The sequence below is a fragment of the Pan paniscus genome, chromosome 15, assembly GCF_029289425.2.
Source record: "Pan paniscus chromosome 15, NHGRI_mPanPan1-v2.0_pri, whole genome shotgun sequence".
In the NCBI taxonomy this organism is placed as follows: domain Eukaryota; kingdom Metazoa; phylum Chordata; class Mammalia; order Primates; family Hominidae; genus Pan; species Pan paniscus.
The window spans coordinates 36,011,800-36,036,648 of NC_073264.2; the positions used below are offsets into that span (position 1 = coordinate 36,011,800).

The window sequence follows — 24,849 nt, forward strand, 5'->3', positions numbered from 1 at the left end:
TGCCCATCTGTATGCTCCTCTAGATGTCTGAGCATCGGAGCACTGAAGAAGCCAGCCACACCCCCACTGCACGCCCTGCAAGGGGGGACAAGGGAACTTGTCCCTTTTCAATGGCATGGTCCCAAACCTGATAGTCCTTTGTTAATGTATGCCCTCGAAGAGGGAAAGGAAGGTAAACCCAGAGGCAAATCCGTTACCAATTTTGAAAGAAAAACCTCAAAGTACAGTTCCTATTGAGCAAAGGTCAGTGATATAATTTTTGAAAACAGGACCCTTTTCACAAGATGGCGCCAAAAGCGAAAAAGGAAGCGCCTGCCCCTCCTAAAGCCGAAGCCAAAGCAAAGGCTTTAAAGGCGAAGACGGCAGTGTTGAAAGATGTCCACATCCACACAAAAAAAGAAGACCCGCACGTCACCCACCTTCCGGAGGCCCAGGACACTGCGACTCGAGGCCACCCAAATATCCTCGGAAGAGCGCCCCCAGGAGAAACAAGCTTGACCGTTATGCCATCATCAAGTTTCTGCGGACCACTGAGTCCGCCATGAAGAAGATAGAAGACAACGCCACACTTGTGTTCACGGTGGATGTTAAAGCCAACAAGCAGCAGATCAAACAGGCTGTGAAGAAGCTCTGTGACATTGATGCGGCCAAGGTCAACACCCTGATTCGGCCTGGTGGAGAGAAGAAGGCATATGTTTGACTGACTCCTGATTACGATGTTTTGGATGTTGCCAAAAAATTGGTATCATCTAAATTGAGTCCAGCTGGCTAGTTCTAAATATACGTGTATCTTTTCACCATAAAAAAAATATTTTTTTGAAAACAGAGGGGAACACTTTAATGCACTCAAAGACTATGAAAAGATGATGGGCCTCCCAGATGATTTCTCCCTGAGAAATCTCTGCCTAGAGGCAAAATAAAGAGGCTAAGTAAGGCAGGATTTTCTACTGTAAAATCTAGAAACAGGACGTCTTCTTCCACCATTCACATGAAAGTTCATTCATTTCTTCAAAAACCTTTTAATTTGAATGCCTTCTATGTACCAAAAACTATTTTAGGTGCTGGAGATCCAAATTAAGGGTTGAAAAGAATGCAAAGCATGAAGAACATTAGGAGATACTCAGAGAAAGTAGTCACCTGGCTTGGTGGCTCATGCCTGTCATCCCAGCACTTTGGGAGGCCAAGGTGGGAGGATCACTTGAGGTCAGGAGTTCAAGACCAGTCTTGCCAACATGGTGAAACACCGTCTCAAAGCTGGGCACAGTGGCTCATGCCTGTAATCCCAGCACTTTGAGAGGCCGAGGTGGGTGGATCACCTGAGGTCAGGAGTTCGAGACCAACCTGGCCAACATGGTGAAACCCCCATCTCTACTAAAAATACAACAAATTAGCCAGGCATGTTGGCAGGCGCCTGTAATCCCAGCTGATCGGGAGGCTGAGGCAGGAGAATCGCTTGAACCCAGGAGGCGGAGGTTGCAGTGAGCCAAGATTATGCCATTGCACTCCAGTCTGGGCAACAAAAGTGAAACTGTCTCAAAAAGAAAAAAAGAAAGAAACCCCAGCTCTACTAAAAATACAAAAATTAGCCGGGCATAGTGGTGCACACCTGTAGTCCCAGCTACTTGTGAGGCTGAAGCAGGAGAATTACTTTAATACAGGAGGTGGAGGTTTCAGTGAGCCGAGATTGTGCCACTGCATTCCAGCCTGGGCGACAGAGCAAGACACCGTCTCAAAGAAAAAAAAAAAAAAAGAAAAGAAACCTCTCTTCCTTCCAAGGCCCCTGGAGAGTACCTGTTGCTCTCTCTTCCCTAACAGATAAGCTTATTGGCGGGGCGCGGTGGCTCATGCCTTCAATCCCAGCACTTTGGGAGGCCGAGGTGGGTGGATCACCTGAGGTCAGGAGTTCGAGACCAGCCTGGCCAACATGGTGAAACCCCATCTCTACTAAAAATACAAAAATTCTTTGGGAGGCCGAGGCGGGCGGATCACCTGAGGTCGGGAGTTCGAGACCAGCCTGACCAACATGGAGAAACCCCATCTCTACTAAAAATACAAAATTAGCCGGGTGTAGTGGCATGTGCCTGTAATCCCAGCTACGCAGGAGGCTGAGGCAGGAGAATCGCTTGAACCTGGGAGGCGGAGGTTGCAGTGAGCCGAGATTGCACCACTGCACTCCAGCCTGGGTGACAGAGCAAGACTCCATCTCAAAACAAAACAAAGAAACCCAACAGATAAACTTCTTAAAATAAAACCTCTCCTACTGTACAGAGTTGACAATAAGCATTTAGAAACTTTTACAGCCATTTGACATGGCCATGACATCCAAACCTGGAACCAGTGGACTTGTCAGGTTGAACAGACTATAGACCAATCTGGTTGCTGCCCAGCTCCAGGGATGCACTGCATCTGGTGCAAGCTGCATACTAGTCATGAACAGTAGGACCCTGTTGTCAATCTATGACAGATTGAAAATTAAATGTGTGCTTCATCATAGACGTTTGAAAAGCACTGGTTTATACCACACTGTTCTGCTTCATCTCTTATTCAGTCTTCAAGCCATTTCAATTTGTTATCTGCCCTTCACCTGCTGAAAATACCACAGGAAAGGTCACTGACCTTCATAGGGCCAAATTCAGTGTATTATTTTTTTGTCCCCATTATATGTGACATCTCTGCAGCATTTGGCACCCTCTGCTTTGTAACATCACAGAAGGTATGTTCTCCTCCTACCTCTTTGACAATTCTTTCCTTTTTCTAGGCTTCTCTTCCTTTGCCCACTCTTGGACTGTTTCTCTTCTTCTACGATACTCACAAATTTTTGCTGGGCGTCTTATTGATGCTCCATGGTTTTAACTATATGCTACTGATTTCCAATCTCTATTTCCAGGGTTATAAACTTGATGGTACGTTAATGTGCTTAAGACAAAAGAAATCAGTTTAAAGGTGCTTTTTTTTTTTCAAGATAAGCAGAGAATCAGTTTTTTTTTCATTTATCTGTTTAAAAAGTGCTTATTTATTTTTTAAGAGAAGGGGTCTCACTCTGTCACCAACGCTGGAGAATAGTGTTGCACTAAGCAACACTATTTTTTAATGTAAAAAATGTATATTATTCAAAAACATTACTCTGAAGAGGAGTTCGTAGTCTTTACCAGATGCCCAAAGAATCTTTGGAAAAAGGTTAGGAAGGCCTGTAGAAACTCATGCCCCCATGACAATACCCATGTGGAACACGGAGCTCCCAACTGGTTTTTACTTTGGCCCTAGGCCTTCTCCCAAATGATTTAATGGAAGTGGTGATAAAAAGGCCCTTTTTGTTCTTGATATTAAGGAGATTCTTAGTGAAGAAAGCCTGTTGGAACATTTCAAATAACAATTCTAGGCTGGGCTCAGTGGCTCATGCCTGTAATGCCAGCTCTTTGGGAGGCCAAGGGGGGTGGATCACTTGAGGCCAGGAGTTCAAGACCAGCCTGGCTAACATGGCAAAACTCTGTCTCTACTAAAAATACAAAAATCAGCTGGGTGTGGTGGTGCACGCCTGTGGTCCCAGCTACTCGGGACGGTGGGGCATGAGAATCGCTTGAACCTGGGGGACAGAGTTTGCAATGAACCAAGATGTAGCCACTGCACTCCAGCCTGGGGGACAGAGTGAGACTCTGTCTCAATAAATAAATAAGTAAATAAATAAATAAATACTCGATATTTGAAGAGAAATGCCATTTATTTCCTCTAAGTGCTGTTTAACACTCACTTCTAGGCTGGGTGCGGTGGCTCATGCCTATAATCCCAGCACTTTGGGAGGCTGAGGTAGGAGGATTGCTTGAGCCCAGGAGTTCAAGACCAGCCTGGGCAACAAAGCGAGACCCCATCTCTAAAAAAATAAAATATAAAATTAGCCAGGCATAGTGGTGGACTTATAGTCCTAGCTACTCAGGAGGCTGAGGTGGGAGGATCGCTTGAGCCCAGTTTTAGGTTGCAGTGAGCTGTGATGGCACAACTACACTCTGGCCTGAGTGATAGAGCAAGACCCTGTTTCAAAAAATAAATAAATAATAAAATAAAACTCACTTCTAGAAAATCTTTTCTCTTTTGGATCCGTTTTTTTTTCTTGCATTCCATTATTGCTTATTCAATTGCTTATCACTGTATACTTATTAGTTTACAGGTCTATTTTGTCTCTGCAACTGGATTATAAAAGTGCCCTTGAGAAGTTTATTTCTCAGGATGACCAGGACAGTGTTCTACAAATAGACACTCAATAAATGCTTCCTGATGAGTGCAAGGCCTCTCAGAAAAGTGAACTTATTTATCATAAAAGCAAGATGAAAAAACAATATGGTTAATTACAAGGAGGTAAAAAAGAGGAATCTTTGATTCTGGATGGTACTTGCGAAAGGAATTGTGTATTTATAAACATTGTGTTGTAAACATTGTGTTTATAAATAGCTTGTATTTACTAGTGAGGATTAAAAATCATCTTTAATAGAACGTGATCTTTTAAATGACCTGTAAATTCCATTTTCTATCACCAGCGAAGAGTAGGCCAGGTTTTCTCTAATGAGCAGATTGTATGATAAAAGAACATTGCTAAATTAATTTCTTTCTAAAATATTTGATACAGGGGCTGGGTGTGGTGGCTTGTGCCTGTAATCTCAGCACTTTGGGAGGCCAAGGCAGGTGGATTACTTGAGGTCAGAGTTCGAGACCAGCCTGGTCAATATGGTGAAACCCCGTCTCTACTAAAAATACAAAAATTAGCTGGGCATCGTGGTGGATGCCTGTAATCTCACCTACTTGGAAGGCTGAGGGAGGAGAATCACTTGCATCTGGGAGATGGAGGTTGCAGTGAGCCGAGAGCAGGACACTGCACTCCAGCCTGGGTGACAGAGCAAGACTCCGTCTCAAAAAAAAAAAAAAAAAAAAAAAAAAAATCAAGTTTCTGAAAATTCCACCAGATGGGGAAATGCTGACAATATGCTAGTTAAATTTAGTATTCATCTCAATGTAGAATCTGTATTAATCTCCATGATATTAAAAATGCATAAAAAATTTGATAGAGGAATTTGGCCATGGCTTATATGTGGACAGACAAGTTTTACAGTAAAAGCAAAAGCATAGAATAACAGAAAATATAACCATGACTTTTTAAACTATAGGATATTCCATTTCAAAGATGCTATAGTTATGGTAGTTTTAAAAATTTCTTATCTATTGAAACCATTGTTACATGTTGCTGCAAAGCAGGCTTACAAATCTAAATTCAGATATGACACATGATTTTCCTAGTCAATGATTTATTTCATGCTATCAAAATGTTATCTTCATTAAAAATGTTTTTAATGCTGGGCACGGTGGCTCACGCCTGTAATCCCAGCACTTTGGGAGGCCAAGGCGGGTGGATCATGAGGTCAGGAGATCGAGACCATCTTGGCTAACACGGTGAAACCCCATCTCTACTAAAAATACAAAAAATTAGCCGGGTGCGGTGGCGGGCGCCTGTAATCCCAGCTACTCAGGAGGCTGAGGCAGGAGAATAGCATGAACCCGGGAGGTGGAGCTTGCAGTAAGCCGAGATAGCACCACTGCAGTCCGGCCTGGGCAAAAGAGCGAGACTCCATCTCAGAAAAAAAAAAAATGTTTTTAATATATTTTTCTTTCCACATTTATAAATTTCCTGAGCCAATTCTGAAGCTTAAATGATCCTAAATGTCTACAATACTAAAAATATAGTCAATATTTTCCAAATAGTTATTAAAGCTCTGCATCCTTTCATTTAATTTTGAAATTAATCAAGTCCTGTCATTTCTCCTACATACCTCTCAAATCCACCTACCCCAAATGTATTTGCCACTGCCTTGATTTAGGCATCTTAATCGCCTCCAATTTCTTTCTCCTTACACATATTCTTATCATGGTCATAAAACAATCAGGTTTGTATTTCAGAAAGATCATACCACTCCTTTGCTTAAAACCCTGCACCAGCTCCTTAGCACAAAATTTCACATGGTATCCAATGCCCTCAATGATCTAGCTCATACCCACCTCTCCTGCACTTCTCTCATCACAGTGCCTCACGCTTGACTCAATAGCAGCTGTAATGAAACATTTGCAAGGCATCTGCGGTTTTTTTTTTCTCTAGGACAATCCTTTCATACAGATTTCTGGTGAACTCTATCATCCTTTACAACCCAGCTCAAACATTACTTCTGGAAGGCCTTCTCCAAGCCCATTTCAACTCCAAAGTTGAGCACTCCCTCTTCTAAATCTAGTAGTAACATATGGTTGTATTTATCACATTGTATTACATCGTAATTATTTGTTTATGTGCTTGCTTGCCTTCCCTATATCATGGAAAGCTTTTTGAGCCTAAGAAAGGTGCTTCATGTTTGTTGAACTGAACTGAATTTGATCTAATGGTCTGAGCTGAGTAATTGGGAAACAGATGGGATGTTTCCAGAGTGATTCATAGTAGCCAGGATGATCATGTTTCTCCACAGCAAACATAAATCATGTTTCTTTAATCACAAGGATTACCAGACTTTGCTGGAATAGCAAACAAAATGCAAACTCTCTCTTAGTTAAATGAAGACTAAATATCCACGAGCTAAGTAGTCAATGTATGATCTGCATAATTTGAGCCAAATTAGTAAATATCACTTTTTCATCAAATATAGATTGCGTGCTTCTGGCTTAGTGCAAAATGTATACATTATGTTTTATCTTACATCTTTATATGAAAGGGACAAAGTAGATTAGAGGATGGATTATTTACACTGTGCACCAGGAACTAGCAACTATTAAACTTTATCATACAAATACAAGGGGAAAAGTAGAATCCTGATATATTGGAAACTATTTATTTTGTAAAATAATTCCTTTGGGGAACAGTAAAAATAATGTCTATTATCAATTCCCAGTGTAACAAAAAACAAAAATGTCTATTATCAATTTCCAATGGCACAATAAACAGAAGAAAATTTTGTGGTTTCAGATCTTAATGGTAGATGGCACTAAGTCATGCAGCGAGCACTTAGGTAGGTGCAATGCATAATTTTCAAGATTCAAATCTGTTGTGACTAGAGCCACAACAGTTCTTTCTGGGATGAAAAATACTAAGGAATCTGCACAAACAATATTTGAGTAAAGTTTCCCTCTTACCAGCATATATTGATAACTTAAAACCAGTTTTAACTACAGGAATCTTCCTATTAGTCATAATAGCTTAACACAAGTAATTTGTAGTGTTTAAAGCTAACTCATGATTTAGCTTCTTATTTGTTCTTTTCTATATTTTGCAGAGGTTCTCTATAAAACATGTTATTTTTGAAATAAAAATAAATACAATTTTCTGAGAGTTAGCCACAAGAATATCATTCATATTACTTAATGATAGTAATCATATCAGTTAGCCCATTTTTAGGATGTTCTTATGAGAATATAATTTTTTTTTTTTTTTGAGATGGAGTCTCACTCTTGTCACCCAGGCTGGAGTGCGCTGGCACGATCTCAGCTCACTGCAAGCTCCACCTCCCGGGTTCACCCCATTCTCCTGCCTCAGCCTCCTGAATAGCTGGGACTACAGGCACCCGCCATCACGCCCAGCTAATTTTTTGTATTTTTTAGTAGATCTGTCTGCCTCGGCCTCCCAAAGTGCTGGGATTACAGGCGTGAGCCACCGCGCCCGGCCTAGGCTGTGTTTTTAACCCAAGGGTCATTTTCTTTTTTCTTTTTTTCTTTTTTTGAGACAGAGTCTCTCTCTGTCGCCCAGGCTGGAGTGCAATGGTGCAATCTCGGCTCAATGCAACCTCTGCCTCCTGGGTTCAAGCGATTCTCCCACCTCAGCCTCTTGAATAGCTGGGATTACAGGCGTTCACCACCACGCCTGGCTAATTTTTGTATTTTTAGTAGAGACGGGGTTTCACCATGTTGGCCAGGCTGGTCTCGAACTCCTGGCCTCAGGTGATCTGCCTGCCTTGGCCTTCCAAAGTGCTGGGATTACAGGTGTGAGACACCACGCCCGGCCCATTTTCTAGAATTCTATTTACTTATTTAATATATTGCAAAGAGGAAATCAGAAAGAAAGAAAACATCCAGCTCAGAACAGGAAGCTTTTTTGTTTGTTGTGGCAATGTTACTGAATGACACTTGCATTAATCCCAAAACATTTTTTTTCACAGCCAGAGCATAAGACACCTATCTAAATCAGTCACATGGTATTTCTTAAGAACTGCTATACTGTGATAAATATAATATAAAACAAAACATTTTTCTCTAGCAGGTAGATAAAAACAAAACAATGAAGTATTTAAATGCTTTCAAAATAAAAATAAACAGGATCTGCTTTGAAGTCAAAAAAATAAGGAGAGGGCCAAGCGCCGTGGCTTATGCCTGTAATCCCAGCACTTTGGGAGGCCGAGCTCAGTTGGTGGATCACTTGAGGTCAGGAGTTTGAAACCAGCTTGGCTGACATAGTGAAACCCCATCTCTACTAAAAAATACAAAAAATTAGCTGGGCATGGTGGTGCGCGCCTGTAATCCCAGCTACTCAGGAAGGCCGAGGCAGGAGAATCACATGAACCTGGGAGGTGGAGGTTGCAGTGAGCTGAGATCATGCGACTACACTCCAGCAAGGCTCCATCTCAAAATAATAATAATAATAATAATAATAATAATAAATAATAATAATAATGAGATGGCCGGGTGTGGTGGCTCATGCCTGTAATCCCAGCACTTTGGGAGCCCCAGGTGGGTGGATTGCTTGAGGTCAGGAGTTCGAGACCAGCCTGGCCAATATGGTGAAACCCTGTCTCTACCAAAATACACAAAAATTAGGCAGGCGTGGTGGTGCGTGCCTGTAGTCCCACCTACTCGGGAGGTTGAGGTGGGAGAATTGTCTGAACCCTTGGAAGCGAAGGTTGCAGTGAGCCGAGATCACACTATTTTACTTCAGCAGCCTGGGTCACAGAGTGAGACTCCGTCTCAGAAAAAAAAAAAAAAAAATGCTGGGCGCGGTGGCTCATGCCTGTAATCTGAGCACTTTGGGAGGCTGAGGCGGGCAAATCAAGAAGTCAGGAGTTCGAGACAAGCCTGGCCAACATGGTGAAACCCCATCTCTACTAAAAATACAAAAATTTAGCTGGGCATAGTGGTGGATGCCTGTAATCCCAGCTACTCCGGAGGCTGAGGCAGAAGAATCGCTGAAACCCAGAAGGCGGAGGTTGCAGTGAGCTGAGATGGTGCCACTGTTCTCCAGCCAGGGGGACAGAGTTAGACTCCATCTCAAAATAATAATAATAATAATAATGAGAGAAGTTTTGCAGTCAACTTCCTAATAATAAATAATTCTATTATGGCAAATATTGAAAGTAGACACATGACTCAATATATAATAGTATTTTTTAAAATTATTAATCAACAATTTTGTTTTCCTTTTAAGCCTAAAAAAAAGAAACCCAGGTACTTCTTTTGCCTTTTAATTTTTTTTTTTTTTTTTTAAGACAGTCTCACTCTGTTGCCCAGGGTGGAGTGCAGTGGCGCCATCACAGCTCATGGCAACCTTCTGCCTCCCGGGTTCCAGCGATTCTTGTACCTCAGCCTCCCGAGTAGCTAGGATTACAGGTGAGCACCACTGTGCCTGGCTAATTTTTGTATTTTTAGTAGAGACGGGGTTTCGCCATGTTGGTCAGGCTGGTCTCAAACTCCTAGCCTCAAGTGATCCGCCTGCCTTGGCCTCCCAAAATGCTGGGATTACAAGCATGAGCCACTGTGCCTGGTCCCCAGGTACATTTTTAAACCTTTTTTTTTTTTTTTTTTTTTTTGAGACAGAGTCTCGCCCTATTGCCCAGGCTGGAGTGCAGTGGCGTGATCCCGGCTAACTGCAACATCCGCCGCCTGGGTTCAAGAAACTCTCATGCCTAAGCCTCCTGAGTAACTGGGATTACAGGCGTGTGCCACCATACCCAGCTAATTTTTGTATTTTTAGTAGAGACGGTGTTTCACCATGTTGGCCAGGCTGGTCTTGAACTCCTGACCTCAAGTGATCCGCCCACCTAGGCCTCCCAAAGTGCTGGGATTACAGGCCTGAGCCACCGCACCCGGCCACATTTTAAAATCTAAATATAACCAGGCGCAGTGGCTCATGCCTATAATCCCAGCACTTTGGGAGGCCTAGGTGGGTGTATTGCTTGAGCTTGGGAGTATAAGACCAGCCTAGGCAATATGGTGAAACCCCATCTCTATTAAAAAACAAAAAAACAAAAATAATAAAATCTGAATATATTTCAAATTAGGAAAATGGTTAACACCTGTTTTGTTAGCCTATTATCGCTTTCCCTCTCACGTATCTATATATTCCTTCGTAATATAATTGTCATCAATAAGCAGTCATGAGTAAAGGGAATCTCACTTTTTCTCTCCATGTTTGATCTATTACTGTTTTACATATAAAATGTTAAAACATTAATCTTCACATAAAACTCTATTCCACTTATTTCATGAATCAGGACATAAGACACCTTTCGTATCATCTTATTTCTTGTGTGGTACAGTTAAGTTTTATGATTTCTGGAACAAAATACTCTGCTGCCATTTCTACCTTTTATATTTATTTATTATATTTATTTATTTATTTTGAGACAGAGTCTCACTCTGTGGCCCAGGCTGGAGTGCAGTGGTGTGATCTCGGCTCCCTGCAACCTCCACCTCCCAAGTTTAAGCGATTCTCCTGCCTCAGCCTCCTGAGTAGCTGGGATTACAGGCACAAGCCACCACACCCAGCTAATTTTTGTATTTTTAGTAGACACGGGGTTTCGCCATGTTCACCAGGCTGGTCTCGAACTCCTGACCTCAGGTGATATACCTGTCTCCTGAGTAGCTGGAATTACAGGCATGAGCCACCACGCCTGGCCCATTTCTACCTTTTATAAAATTAAGTCTAGGCCGGGCATGGTGGCTCACGCCTGTCACCCCAGCACTTTGGGAGGCCGAGGCGGGCGGATCACCTAAGGTCAGGAGTGGTGGCGTGCACCTGTCATCCCAGCTACTCGGGAGGCTGAGGCAGAAGAATCACTTGAACCTGGGAGGCAGAGGTTGCAGTGAGCCGAGATTGGGCCATTGCACTCCCACCTGGGCAACCAACAAGAGCGAAACTCTGTCTCAAATAAATAAATAAAAATTTAAAAAATAAAAATTAAAAGTAAAACTAGGTCTAATTATGCCAATTTGAGAACTGCCTTTCTCTTTGCCTGGTGATTTAGTTTGTAATTAAAAAAAAATAAAGTCCCCATCAGCTCACAGGAACACATATTAAGGAGGCTTTGGGCTACATACCCAAGAATTTTGTAATTCACTCAGTAACTATCAAGTTTCAAGGGAAATATTTGAAATTCCACTATTAAGAATAAAATGAGAGAAAATGTGCCCCAATAATATACCATTAACATAAGTGCTTTTTCACATGTAAGGGAAAAATGACTACTCATTTGAATGAAAATGTTTCAAATTTTTCTGTAATGCCAGATAAACTACTAAATTGCTATGTATGCATAATCAAATTAGCTGTCAGAAGTCAAGAGTAAATGAAAAATGTCTAGATAAAGGGTAATCAAAGCTGCTTCCTGGTGAACATGTCTAGAGTACATGTAAGAAAATCTAGGCTGGGCGAGGTGGCTCATGCCTGTAATCCCAGCACTTTGGGAGGCCGAGGTGGGTGGATCATTTGAGGTCAGGAGTTCGAGACCAGCTTGGCCAACATGGTGAAACCCCTTCTCTACTAAAAATACAAAAATTAGCTGGGCATGGTGGCAGGTTCCTGTAATCCCAGCTATGTGGGAGGCTGAGGCAGGAGAATTGCTTGAACCTGGGAGGCGGAGATCGCAGTGAGCTGAGATCGCGCCACTGCACTCCAGCCTGGGCAATAGAGCAAGACTCGGTCTCAAAATAAATAAATAAAATTAATAAATAAAAGCACAAAAATTAGCTGGGTGTGGTGGCGCACACTTGTAATCCCAGCTACTCCAGAGGCTGAGGCATGAGAGACGCTTGAACCTGGAAGTGGAGGTTGCAGTGAGCCAAGATCACATTATTGCACTCCAGCCTGGGTGACAGGGCGAGACTGTCTCAAAAAAAAAGAAAGGAAAAGAAAATCTAATAAACTAAACGAAAAAAATAAAGTCAACTGGCATTTTTTTTTTTTTTGAAACAGGGTCTTGCTCTGTCACCCAGGCTGGAGTGCAATGGCACAATCTGGCTCTACTGGGCTCAAGTGATCCTCCTCGCTTAGCCTCCCAAGTAGCTGGGACCATAGGTCTGCGCCACCTCACCCAGCTAATTTCTGTATTTTTTGTAGAATGAAGTTTTGCCATGTTGCCTATGCTATTCTTGAACTCTGAACTCAAGCAATACATTCACCTTGGCTTCCCAAAGTGCTGGGATTACAGGTGTTAGCCACCGTGCCCAGCTGGCATTTAATTTTTTAAGAGTACTTTGCTTGTCAAATTCTTGTTCTTGTAACTTATTACTTGTTTCAATAATATTAAAAAAATAGGTCAATAAACTTTCTCTTGGCCAGGCATAGTGGGTCACACCTGTAATTCCATCACTTTGGGAGGCTGAGGCGGGTGGATCACTTCAGGTCAGGAGTTCGAGACCAGCTTGGCCAACATGGTGAAACCCTGTCTCTATTAAAAATACAAAAATTAGCTGGGTGTGGTGGCGGGCACCTGTAATCCCAGCTACTCAGCTACTCATGAGGCTGAGGCAGGAGAATCGCTTGAACCCGGGAGGTGGAGATTGCAGTGAGGTGAGATTGCACTCCAGCCTGGGTGACACAGCGAGACTCCCATCTCAAAAAAAAAAAAAAAAAAAAAAACCAAAAAAAACAGGAAGAAATTTCTTTGCGAGCCTTTAATGATACAGGTACTGTCAACAGCAAGTATGATTTCCTTAAATACTAATAATACTGCAGACACCTCCCTGAGATAGAGTAATACCTATTTACAGTTCAGCTCTTTTACATACCTTTTATTAAAACAAACAAAAAACAACCCAAACCCTGAAAGTACATCACAAAGTTATTTAAACAGCCCCCAAAAATAAGGTGCATGTGTTCAGGCATTTTGCTCTCAAGTCTTCACTCTGGGCCTATTTATTTGCTTATACATAATTATAACAAACCTGGTTTTCCAAATCCACATGAGATGAAAAGCAACTATTAGCAGAAGCTGCTATAGACAAAGCATACTGATAGTAGCAAAACATAATATCTGACAGTTTACAAGTATGAAAGTCAAAAGGAGGCTCATGCCTGTAATGCCAGCACTTTGGGAGGCCAAGGCGGGCGGATCATGAGGTCAGGAGATGGAGACCATCCTGGCTAACGCGGTGAAACCCCACCTCTACTAAAAATACAAAAAATTAGCCGGGCGTGGTGGCGGACACCTGTAGTCCCAGCTACTCGGGAGACTGAGGCAGGAGAATGGTGTGAACCCAGAAGGTGGAGCTTGCAGTGAGCCAATATCGCGTCACAGCACTCCAGCCTGGGTGACAGAGGAAGACTCCATCTCAAAAAAAAAAAAAAAAAAAAGTCAGAAGGAACGCTATTAAAAAGGCTTAAAAAGCCAAATTCAATCTCTCCGTGGTTTACTTAAGACCACTCATATACTTCGTGAGATCCTCAAGTCAGTATGCTAATACATTATATAATTAAAATTAATAAATGATGATCTTGAGTCTTTCATACAGTTCATTAAGTATTACATTTTAATATTAGCCTATACTTCTGGACAACACCTCCTGGTTTGCTTGGGATTGGCCTATCTCAAGCCTGTTGTCTTGGCATAATTAATAGCTCTCCCTTTCATTTTCAAAAAGTGTTCTGGTTTGGCCTGTAAATCTTAGGATCATCCTACTGAGCCCTTATTATGTGCTAGGAACTATTCTAAGTGCTTTCAGTTATGCTCACAATCCTATGAGATGGAGTACAATTATCCCCATTTTATAGATGTAGTAACTAAGCTTCCAAGAGGTTATATGATTTGTCTAAGACTATCCAGTTACTAAGTGTTAAAGGGCTCTATGTAAACAACCAAGCAATCTAATGCCAAAGTCCTAGGACTTACCCACTATAACATAAAGTACTATCTCTTCTTAGAAAGATGGGTAGGGGAGGGATATATTCAAGTTTCTGGAAAAGGATTAAGAGACACCAGCTTTGTGTGTCTATACAATCCTCGTTTGGCACAGATTCCATACGTTTACAATACTGAAATATTTCAGAACATCTTTGAAATATACAACTTTTTAGATTTTTATGAGCATGAGCTTTTTTAGAAAACAATCTTAGGATTGTTTTTCAAATATTCTTGAAAGATGCTACTTTAAAAATATACTAAATAGGGCCAGTGCAGTGGCTCAAGCCCATAATCCCAGCAGTTTGGGAGGCCAAGGTGGGTGGATCTCCTAAGGTCAGGAGTTCAAGACCAGCCTAGCCAACATGTTGAAACCCCATCTCTATATATATACTAAATAGGCTCAGCCCAGTGGTTCACACCTATAATCCCAGTGCTTTGGGAGGTTGAGATGGGTGGATTGCTTAAGGCCAGGAATTCAAGACTAGCCTAGACAACACAGTGAGACCCCATCTCAACAATTTTTTTTTTTTAATTAGCTGGGCAGGCCGGGCATGGTGGCTTATGCCTGTAATTCCAACACTTTGGGAGGCTGAGGCAGGCAGATCACCTGAGATCAGGAGTTTGAGACCAGCCTGGCCAACATGGTGAAATCCCATCTCTATTAAAAATACAAAAATTAGCCAGGTGTGGTGGCATATGCCTGTAGTCCCAGCTATTCTGGAGGCTGAGGCAGGAGAATTGCTTGAACCCAGGAGGCAGAGGTTGCAGTGAGCCGAGATCACACCACTGCCCTCCAGCATGGGTGATAGAGTGAGACTTTGTCTCAAAAAAAAAAAAAATTAGCTGGGCATGGTGGTGTATGTCTATAATCCCAGCTGCTCAGGAGGTTGAGGTGGGAGGATCACTTGAGCCCAGGAGTTCAAGGTTATATTGAGTTATGATTGTGCCACTGCACAGCAGCCTGGGCAATAGAGTGAAACCTTGTCCAAAAAAGAAGAAAAAAATATGTGTGTATGTTTGTATATATACATATATATATATATATATATATGTACACACACGGAAGTTACAAAAATAGAGGTTCAATGATCTGTAATACATCTTTTAACGAAAACATTTAATATTTATCTTACATACAGTAATTAAGAATGAATAGTTTAAACAGATTATTGCATTTACATAGCATTTTCCTGTTTTCAAAAACCATTTCCATATTTAGTACTCAGGAAACATGGTAAACAGATATTACTGTTCCCATACTATGGGTTAAACAACTGAGGCTGAGAGATTTAATTTGCCAAATTGCATTATGAGAGGAAATTTAAGTGGAGGGATGATTCCTCTAATTCTACATGGAAATAAAGCAATTAGTTGGATGTTCCAGAGCAAAAGAAAAGCCTCAGACTTCTTTATGGGCTGAAAGGAGACAGAACATCCATAAACTCAGGCTGTCTTCAAAAGCAGTATTTGAGCTTTTGAAGTGGTGGCTCATGCATGCAATCCTAGCACTTTGGGGAGGCGGAGGTCAGAGGACAGCTTGAGCCCAGGAGTTGGAGATCAGCCTAGGCAACATGGCCAAACTCAGTCTCTACAAAAGAGATACAAAAAAAAAAAAAAAAAAAAAAAAAAATTAGGCATGGTGGTGCATGCCTGTAGTCCCAGCTACTTGGGAGGCTGAGGTGGGAGGATCATCTGAGCTGGGAAGGTTGAGTTTGAAGTGAGCTGAAATTTTGCCACTGCACTCCAGCCTGGGCAACAGAGTGACACCCTGTCTCAAAAAAAAAAAAAAAAAAAAAAGGCAACATTTACTGGGACCTGCCTGCCCATCTCTAGTAGCTTTAATACTATTCATAAAAAAATGAACATTCAGGTTGTTTTGCATCTCCACCTACTATTAAATGTGCAAGCAAAAACAGGACCTATGAAGAGCAAAATGAGACTGTTTTTTCTGAGTGGCAAACCTAACGGAGTCTTCTCAACCTCTTGATGATTTACCATTGTTGAGATTATTCCTTAACAAGAAAACACTTTTAAAAGAATTTCCTCCCAAAGCTTATTTGCCAGATTCTATAAATTAGCTGCTACAAATGTTCTGTATCAGAGAAACTCAAACCCAGTAAGAGGCTTCTATTCCAATGTACGAAAAAGGCACATTTCAATACACAATGCTGGCCACACTATTTTAGATAATGATGGAAAACAACAGCTGATAGCCAGTTTGGGACACATGCCAACTGTTCCCATTTGTCTGAAAACGCTAAAATTAATTGCTGTAACACTCAGTTTTTAAAGAAAATTGGTATTGATAAATGAGAAAGTATTACCAACTAAAATCCTGAAAAACAGAATAAAGATAATGATGCCTCTTTGATCTGAAATGCCAGTTTTTAAACTTTTAATGTTCTGAAGTATAAGTAAACACATCTCAACAGCTTTACATATTTTCATATATTTTATTTTTTAAACTCTCATAACTTTGCAAGCTAGCAGTAAAATATTGCCTTCAATATTTTACTAATTAGCACCGTATACCTTTTAAAGCTAACTGGAACATTGATTCATTATAAATGATTGTAAAATAAAATGATCATTTCAAATGCCAAATTAATCTCAAATAACAAGTGAACTAGTATTAATTTTATCTCTTTTTTTGGCTCTACGCACAAAGATGTATTTCAAAGATGAACTTAACTATATTAGTATCAGTTTCGTCAATCTAGCAAATCAAAGTATCACAGTTTAAAGCAATATTTAATCTCTGAAATTACTAGAGGCATACAAGAAAGTTAAGGAATCAGCTACAAAAACAAAAGATACTACATAACTCATTTATAGTCCCTTATTTTTTAAAAGAATGAGGAAATAACTCAATGAAAAATTCCATGGTGCAAGTATCAGTTACACATATGGTTAAGTATACGTCAGTATTCTGTTTTGCTTATCAGAGTTTGGCCTTACCAAAAACCATCGAAATGTCCAGGATAACTCACAGGGACAGCTGGAAGCCTGAAATAAAATTGCTCAGTGCAAAAAGATCCCAAACCATTCATATAATTTTAAATGGAAGCCTAGACATTTAATCCCTATTTTTAATGTTGACATCTGAAAAATCTTTCAAAAATATGGAAAAAATCTAATTATACTAAAATTACTTCCACACATTCAAAAAAAATTGTTAAGGGATATTTTCTTTCCTGTTTTCTGCTAAAAGCATTCCTCTGAGCTATGGGGTTAAGTTCTGAGCCACGACTGACTGCTTACTAGCATGCCTGTTTTGCATACCAGTAGAATCAAGTCCAGTTTTGCCATTTGTGGATAACTATGACAAGATACAAAAGCATGTGTTTGCCATAAATAGCCCTGGCTAACAGCAAACCGCTCACACTGAGCAGATCAAATTCTCTATAAGGAGCACAGTCTGGACCATAGCCAAATCCCACTACTAATGTTTAAGACTGCTATATCAATTCCTATTCCAATTCAATTTGCAAAATATATTCAGAAATAGTAGGTGAAATGACTGTTCCGAAACATCAGAAGTATCATTAAACTTTTAAAGGACATTTTACAAATTATTTTCATTACGACCAAATAAGCAATAAGAGCTTCCTGCTTCTACTATACAACTACTTAGAAATGTAAATGTGAATAAAAAAATAACTATGCTAATTTATCCAGAGAACAAATCAGATATTGAAAAGTATTTATGCCAAAGTGCAAAAAATAATTTCTGATCTTCATATTAACACATAGGAAATAAATACACTAATGTTTATAAAAGTACCATTCTTTAACAATGGTATTTTATATTAATTGGCCTTAAGATAGAATACTTTTTAAACCAAATAGATCCAACAAATCTGGAAAATATCACACATGAATGTTGTACAAAAAAAATTCTCAAATGACCAGTGCAGAGATTAATAATAGCTGTTTTTACCCTAGAAGTTGTTTCACATAACATTTTGCAAAATTTCCAAGGAAAACAAGGCAACGTTCTGTAATATGCCACAATTTTTATTGCAACGTGGCCATTTTTGTGAGGGTGGGGAGTTTGATCTCAAAACAATGTTCCATTTAAGGCTCTTTTATACAGAAATTGCCATCATGACTGATATTCAAAATATCTTTAGTGTTGCAGGACTCACATGGTAAACATAAAACTCCTACACTTATTCAGTAGTGTACACTCAATGGAAAACAAAAAGGCATTAATAACAGCTATTTCTTTTAAGAAGATATGCAGGTAACAGGAATGAACACTGAGGTACTAGGATAAGTTGATGACACAGTTAACAAAACTTAATTGGCATTCCTTTTAGGATATTAAACTTATTACAAAAAGTGCTTTTAATGCATAGTGTTATATCCGTGCTGCCATGTCACAAAAATAGGCTTGCCAAGGCAGGTGAGGTGTATGAATGCTCAAGCCTCACAGAACTGCAATCAAGTGCAACTATAAATAATACTGAAAAAAGTTGACCATCTGACCAGTGGATAATACTTTCAAGGCATTCAATTAGCTTATCCTTTGCAGTATTCTAAGCTATTCACATTGAGGATCACATACATTGTAGTGCTTGCTGCAAGGGAGGCATATAACCAGTTGTTTTGGCTAAAATATGACAGGAAGGCATTCCTTGGGTTCTATATAAAAGTAACAGTATTAAACAGTCTAATGGCAATCACTGATAGGCTGCTTAAATAAATGATATTTCCTTCATTCATTGTGTTGGAAGGGCCCAGTGGAAAGGGGGAAATAAAACAAAAAACCAAAACCTAATACTATTCCAATGGACTGAGCTGGAGAAATGGAAGCTCCTTAAGATCCAGATGGCACTTGACTGTCATTTTATAATGGTTTTCCTTCAAGTGAAACTACTACATTGCCTCCCAATTTCTCTCCAAGTGTTGAACGGTCCTTAATATCATCCAAGCCATTTACTTGCCACTCATGTTTAATACCTAAAAAGAAAAAACATTATCCTATTACTTTATTATAATTAATAAAGAATAATTTCTCTGCCCCAAATATTCAAGTTTGTACCTGTAAATTTCTTTTTAATGGCATCTTTAGAGCTAGCATAAATCATCTTGCTTTTTAAAGGTGCACTTTCAGGAGCCCTACAGAAAAAAAAAAATTATTGAATCCCATTTATAAGAAAAACAAACGTAAGACTGACTATGATAATAATAATCCTTGCATTTTAAAAGTACTTTTTTCTTTTGTTTTTACACACCAGAATATAAATACTAGGTCTTCTTTCTTAGACTCTTTTGTTTCGTATGTGGCATCGTACAAAGCATATCGGCAATCATTCAGAGGTAGCAACTTCACAAAAGATGTGTAGGGGTCCTCTACAGTATCACCAATGTCACCCACCAAGATCTGCTTTGCTTCCTCTACAATTATTTGTCTTTTGTCATCGCTTAAACAGAAGAGAACTGCTTTCTTTCTCTTTTTGATCTCCTCTTGTGTAGAAGATTTCCTTACTTTCATATCATTAAAAACTTTGATGACTTCATCATTCACTGTAACTCCAGAAGCCTGAAAATAAACACAGAACAGTAATTCAGAACACGTATTTTGGTTTCAACCAAAATTACTGTTTGCCTAGAGAAGACTCACTTTAGTCTGGACATCAAAAATTGCACCGTACCATGTAAGTCGTCCAATCAGATTTGTCACATTTTAAGGATCAGTAGACGATACAGCGAAGGAGTCTAACTCATCCTGCCCATTCATCCTTCTTAAAGGGGTTTGGACGTGGAAGCGAAAGGGACAAATACAAGTTGTCCCATCCCTGAAATGTTTCCTATTTCACTGGGTGATGTCAGAGCTTCAGGAGCGGCAGCAAAAATACCTTCTGTATTGTGTCAACTCGGCTGGCCTTAAAAAAACACTTTCGGATTTCAGTTAATGCTTCTACTATTTTTTTCTTTAAAGTCATCCTAGCCACTGACGTTTCCTCATAAGGAAAGAGAATCAAGTGTAAACTCCAAACCGCCCACGGCCCACACACAGCTCACATGCAGACACTCCAAAACTAACTGATCGAGTGTAAAAGCTTTTACGGCGAGAAAGCATTTTAAAAAGTGTTTTCCCTCTTCCTTAATCTCCCCGTAAGGGTTTTATTACAGGCCGTCCAGACCCTGACCCACACAGCGTTCGCAGCACGTACCAATTTTAAAGCCTCGCGTGTTAAGTAAAATTAGGAAGCGAAGGGCAAAGACGGCGCGAGCGGCTGCAGTCCGCAGACCCTCTCGCGCCCCCGCCCGCCCGGCCCCGACCCCCAACCTGCGCCGACGCCCGGGCCCTCCCCGCCCCCCAAAATCCAAAGAGCAGCAGGGCAGGGCCTGACGGCCGGAGGGCAGGCCGGTCGGCTGGAGAGCAGCGGAGCCGCAGAGCAGAAGCGCCCACCTTGGAGGCCAAAATCAGGTTAAAATGGCGGCCTCACTCCCGGGGCCGTGCGGGGGGCTTTTCTCGCCTCGCCGCGGCCTCCCGGCCAGCGCGCTCGTCTTACCATAGTGCCCTCGGCTGTGGCTGCGGCGGCAGCTCGGGCTCCGGCTCTGTGGCACTGGGAGGAGAAGGAGGGGCGGGCGAGCGGGTGGGCAGCGGAGAGTGCGGGGCACGCCGGGAGCTGCAGCCCGAGGGAGGTGGCGGGGCTCGGCGGGCCGCAGGCAGCGGGCGGGGCGGTCACGTGGGCACGCCTGGTCCCCAGCCGGCGCCACCCGCTCCCAGGCCGGCCCTTCTGTCTCGCGGCCCCGGTTCCCCGGCTGTCCGCGTCCTCGGCCTGACCCCAGAGCGCGAGCCCTGCAGTCCAGGGTGGGGGGGGCGCGGCGCGGTGGTAGCGGAGCCCGGGAGCCTGGCAGAGCCGCCTCCAGCCCCCGAGCATCACCCGTCAGCCGGTGGGAGAGAGTGCTGGGCTCCCAGAGGGGCGTTTCTACCGCCTCCGTAGGGCCCTGCGCCAGGGGTGGGTGCGTGTGAGGGGAACTCCTGCGAAGGTGTCTTTCCTTATTTACCTGTGGTTTCCCCGAAAGACGCTGGATTTCGACATTTTGAGTCTTTTTGGAAAACCCCCAGTTGTTTAGAGATAAATGAGAATAAACACTACACGGGATTGCCCCAGTTGATAGTACTTAGCAAAAACAAAATGATACGCAGTGTTGGTAAATCACTTTTCAAAACTCTGGTTGAAATAATAATTATGATTAAAAAATTATGTGGTAGCATTCCTTAGTAATATCCTTTTACATTTTAGACTTCATAGGAAATGGGTTGTACTCTCTCTTAGAGATTTCATGAAGCTCCAGCTATGACAGCTGACATCAAATAAGCCGACGCAGCCTCTTCTAGCAAAGCCCATATAACTGCGCCAAGGCAGTTTCCCTTTTTTTAATCTTAACTCCTCCATACCTCAGGGTTCTTCATGTGTAAAACAAACTGTTATTAAATTATCGTTAAGGCCCTTTCCAGCTTTAGATTTCAGTTTCTGAGTATATCAATGTTCAGTAGGAAATGGTGTGTTTTTGGTGGTCTCAGGATTGAGGTTAGGCAGGAAAATCATGAGATAGTGTTTGCCCTAGATTGTGTGATAAGTTCTTTCAGCCCAAATTTACTGTATTTTAAATGGAACATGCTAGGCATTGAAACAGACCTATTTTTCTGTCTATATCTTGGGTTTGTTTTCTTAACTGGAAGATAGACTTCGTTTAGAGACAAAAATTGAGAAGGGATTTCCCAATGTCTAAGCATGAATCCCAAGCAAGTGGATAATACTTTATATCTAGCTGGTACATTACAATTTATGGAACCTTTCACTTTATCTGTTGAACTTCCAAGAAGTCATGGAGAATGTCTCTCTAGAGCTCTGATCATCTGCTATGTGTAGGTATTAGCAAATTCCTGTTCGCTTCATCTTGCGGTTACCTTCCCTTCCCAACCTCAGAGATTTGCAGCAGCCCCAGCAGAGACCAGGTCTGATGACACTGGGACCTAAAGTGGGTGTCAGAACCTTACCCACCAAAGCTGGGGATTCCAAAGATGCTAGTCACCCCCTAGCTTGGACTCCAACCCCTTTCCAAGCCTCCCATTCTCTCTTACCCTCCCCAAACAGAGATGGTAATTCACATGTTCTAAGATTCTTTTCCTGAAGTTATTTTTGTCTTGCATATATTTTGTTACATTATAATAACTTGTTTATGTCTTCTGCCACCCTACTGTGCTGTAAGCTCCTTAAGGATCTGAGTCCTAGTTATCTTTGAATTTCTGGAACCTGACAGATAATAGGTGCTTAATAGGTGCTGAAATAATACATTTAAGATGCTTTAGTGCTGTAAAGAGAATGAAAAGGAAGCTTCTGAAAATTGTGAAGCCTTTCTACATGCCCTTGTGAGGATGGCGCTGAGAATGTCAGGGCCAGTAGCAGCTTCCTGCCTTCACCTCTGTGAGTTATGACCAGAACTTACCACCACTTGGTAAAGGGGCAGCATTGCCAATCATTGCTGCATGAATTTTGGTCACTGTGTAGTGGAGGGGGATCTGAGTGTCAGATACCACATGTATTAGTGTTCGACTGTTGCTATAACAAATTACCATAAAATTACTTGTTTAAAACAGCACAAATTTATTATTTATGGTCTTACAGAGTCAGAGAAACAAGTCTCTCTCTCTCTATATATATTTTTAAGAGATAGTCTCTGGTTCTGTTGCCCACCCAGGTTGCTGGAGTGCAGGATGTGATCATAGCTCACTGCAGCCTCATACTCCTGGCCTCAAGTGAGCCTCCCGCCTCAACCTCCTGAGTAGTTGGGATTACAGGCATGAACCACCACAACTGGCAGAAATAAGCCTGATGGGGCTAAAGTCAAGAGACTGTAGTGGGAGACTCCTTTGCCTTTTCCAACGTCTAGAGGCTGCCCATCATGTTTTTTTTTTTTTTTTTTTTGAGATGGAGTCTCACTCTGTCACCCAGGCTGGAGTGCAGTGATGCTATCTCGGCTCACTGCAAACTCCGCCTCCTGGGTTCACACCATTCTCCTGCCTTAGCCTCCTGAGTAGCTGGGACTGCAGGCACCCGCCACCATGCCCGGCTAATTTTTTGTATTTTTAGTAGAGATGGGGTTTCACCGTGTTAGCCAGGATGGTCTTGATCTCCTGACCTTGTGATCCGCCCACCTTGGCCTCCCAAAGTCCTGAGATTACAGGTGCGAGCCACCACACTCGACCTGCCCATCATCTTTGGCCTGTGGCCCTAGGCAGCAGTCGCATCACTCTGACCTCTGCCTCAGTCATCACATTTCCTCTGACTCTCTCTCTCCTGCCTCCGTCTTCCACTTATAAGGACCATTATGGTTACTTTGGACCCCACTTGGTAGTTTAGGATAATTCCCCCTCTCAACATCCTTAACTTAATCACATCTGCAAAGTCCGTTTTGTCATATAAGTTAACATTCAAAGACTTTGGAGGTTAGGACAGGAACATCTTGGTGAGGAGGGGTTGCATTATTCTGCCTACCATACAACTGTTCTGAGCAATTTCAAGCTCAAGCAAACAATTAATAGGTGTGACAGAGGGACCCCGAACAATGTGGTACTAGATACTTTTGTGCTGTAAACATCTAAGCTATAATTATCCATTTACTGGACCACACATAGATGGCAGTAACAACTATTAGGAACTTAGTGAGAGTAACCTCTGAATGTAATCTCAGCTCAGACACTAGTAGCGGTGCAATTTCAGGCCATTGATTTAGCTGCCATAAGGCTCAGTTTCCAAATCATGTGTAAAATAGGGATTATATGACCTCTTCCCTCTCAGGATTATGGGGAGGATCAAGAGAGATAATGTATGTAAAGCCCTTGTCCAGCACAGAAATAGGAACCCTGGAGCTATTATTACCACCAGCAGAGTGAAGATGAAGGCACTGATTTTATCAACTCATAGGCAATAGTTGTGAAGCCGTCCCAATCCTCATTGATTCTGAAGACTCAGCTAAAGTTTGTTTACTCAAGATTCTTTAAAAAATTGGAAAGGTGATCATCCCTTAATATATATAATCTATTCCCCCAAGAAACAATCTATTTTTATTATGTATATATTTACTTACTCACAGAGATGGGGGTCTTACTATGTTGCCCAGGCTGGTCTCAACTTCTGGGCTCAAGCAGTCCTCCCGCCTTGGCCTCCTAAAGTGCTGGAATTACAGGCGTGAGCCACCACACCTGAGAAACAATGTGGATGGAGGTTCTGTGGCATGTAAAAGTTTGAAAGAACTATCTAAAACAGTGAATCTGGAAGATTATGCAGACAAATTCTGTGTAAGCCCTACTCCCTGTCAAGAGACATCACATTCTCAGCTCCCACAGCCACTTCCTGACAAAGACAAATGTAAGCATAAAGACACTACCACTTCAAAATGTACCTTTCTACCGACATGCCTTCCTAACTCTGACGTATCCTTCCTAACCCATGCCTGAGCTAAAAGACTGATGGGGGGCCGGGCGCGGTGGCTCACGCCTGTAATCCCAGCACTTTGGGAGGCTAAGGCGGGCGGATCATGAGGTCAGGAGATCGAGACCATCCTGGCTAACACGGTGAAACCCCGTCTCTACGAAAAATACAAAAAATTAGCCGGGCGTGGTGGCGGGCACCTGTAGTCCCAGCTACTCAGGAGGCTGAGGCAGGAGAATGGCGTGAACCCGGGAGGTGGAGCTTGCAGT

General features: G+C 41.8%; 1 protein-coding gene and 1 pseudogene across 3 annotated transcripts; one reads left to right on the forward strand and one right to left on the reverse strand.

Annotated features, from left to right (window-relative positions):
- The first annotated feature begins 284 nt into the window (after positions 1 to 284).
- On the forward strand, positions 285 to 17,136 carry LOC129393769 (large ribosomal subunit protein uL23-like; annotated as a pseudogene).
- Positions 16,568 to 21,041, reverse strand: CFL2 (cofilin 2). 3 transcript variants are annotated; one of them, XM_063596037.1, is made up of 5 exons: positions 20,548 to 20,663; positions 19,787 to 20,017; positions 19,367 to 19,674; positions 19,174 to 19,250; positions 16,568 to 19,091 (listed from the first exon to the last, which is right to left on the reverse strand). In XM_063596037.1, the coding sequence occupies exons 2-5, from the start codon at positions 19,787 to 19,789 to the stop codon at positions 18,979 to 18,981; spliced, it is 501 nt and encodes a 166-aa protein (XP_063452107.1). In that variant the 5' UTR covers positions 19,790 to 20,017; positions 20,548 to 20,663; the 3' UTR covers positions 16,568 to 18,978. The 3 variants fall into 3 exon arrangements, with proteins under 3 accessions (XP_063452107.1, XP_034793315.2, XP_034793317.1); XM_034937424.4 differs by lacking the exon at positions 19,787 to 20,017 and having other exon boundaries at positions 20,651 to 21,041; XM_034937426.3 differs by lacking the exon at positions 19,787 to 20,017 and having other exon boundaries at positions 20,548 to 20,680.
- Between the last annotated feature and the right edge of the window lie 3,808 nt (positions 21,042 to 24,849).

Bases quoted from the DNA above. Each gene is read 5' to 3' on its own strand.
- CFL2 (XM_034937424.4), bottom strand. From the start codon at position 21,022: ATGCTCGGGGGCTGGAGGCGGCTCTGCCAGGCTCCCGGGCTCCGCTAC. The intron at 19,675-20,650 runs GTAAGACGAGCG...GTTTATTTTCAG, and splicing joins CCACAGCCGAGGGCACTATG to GCTTCTGGAGTTACAGTGAA. The intron at 19,251-19,366 runs GTGTGTAAAAAC...TTTTTTCTGTAG, and splicing joins GACCTAGTATTTATATTCTG to GGCTCCTGAAAGTGCACCTT.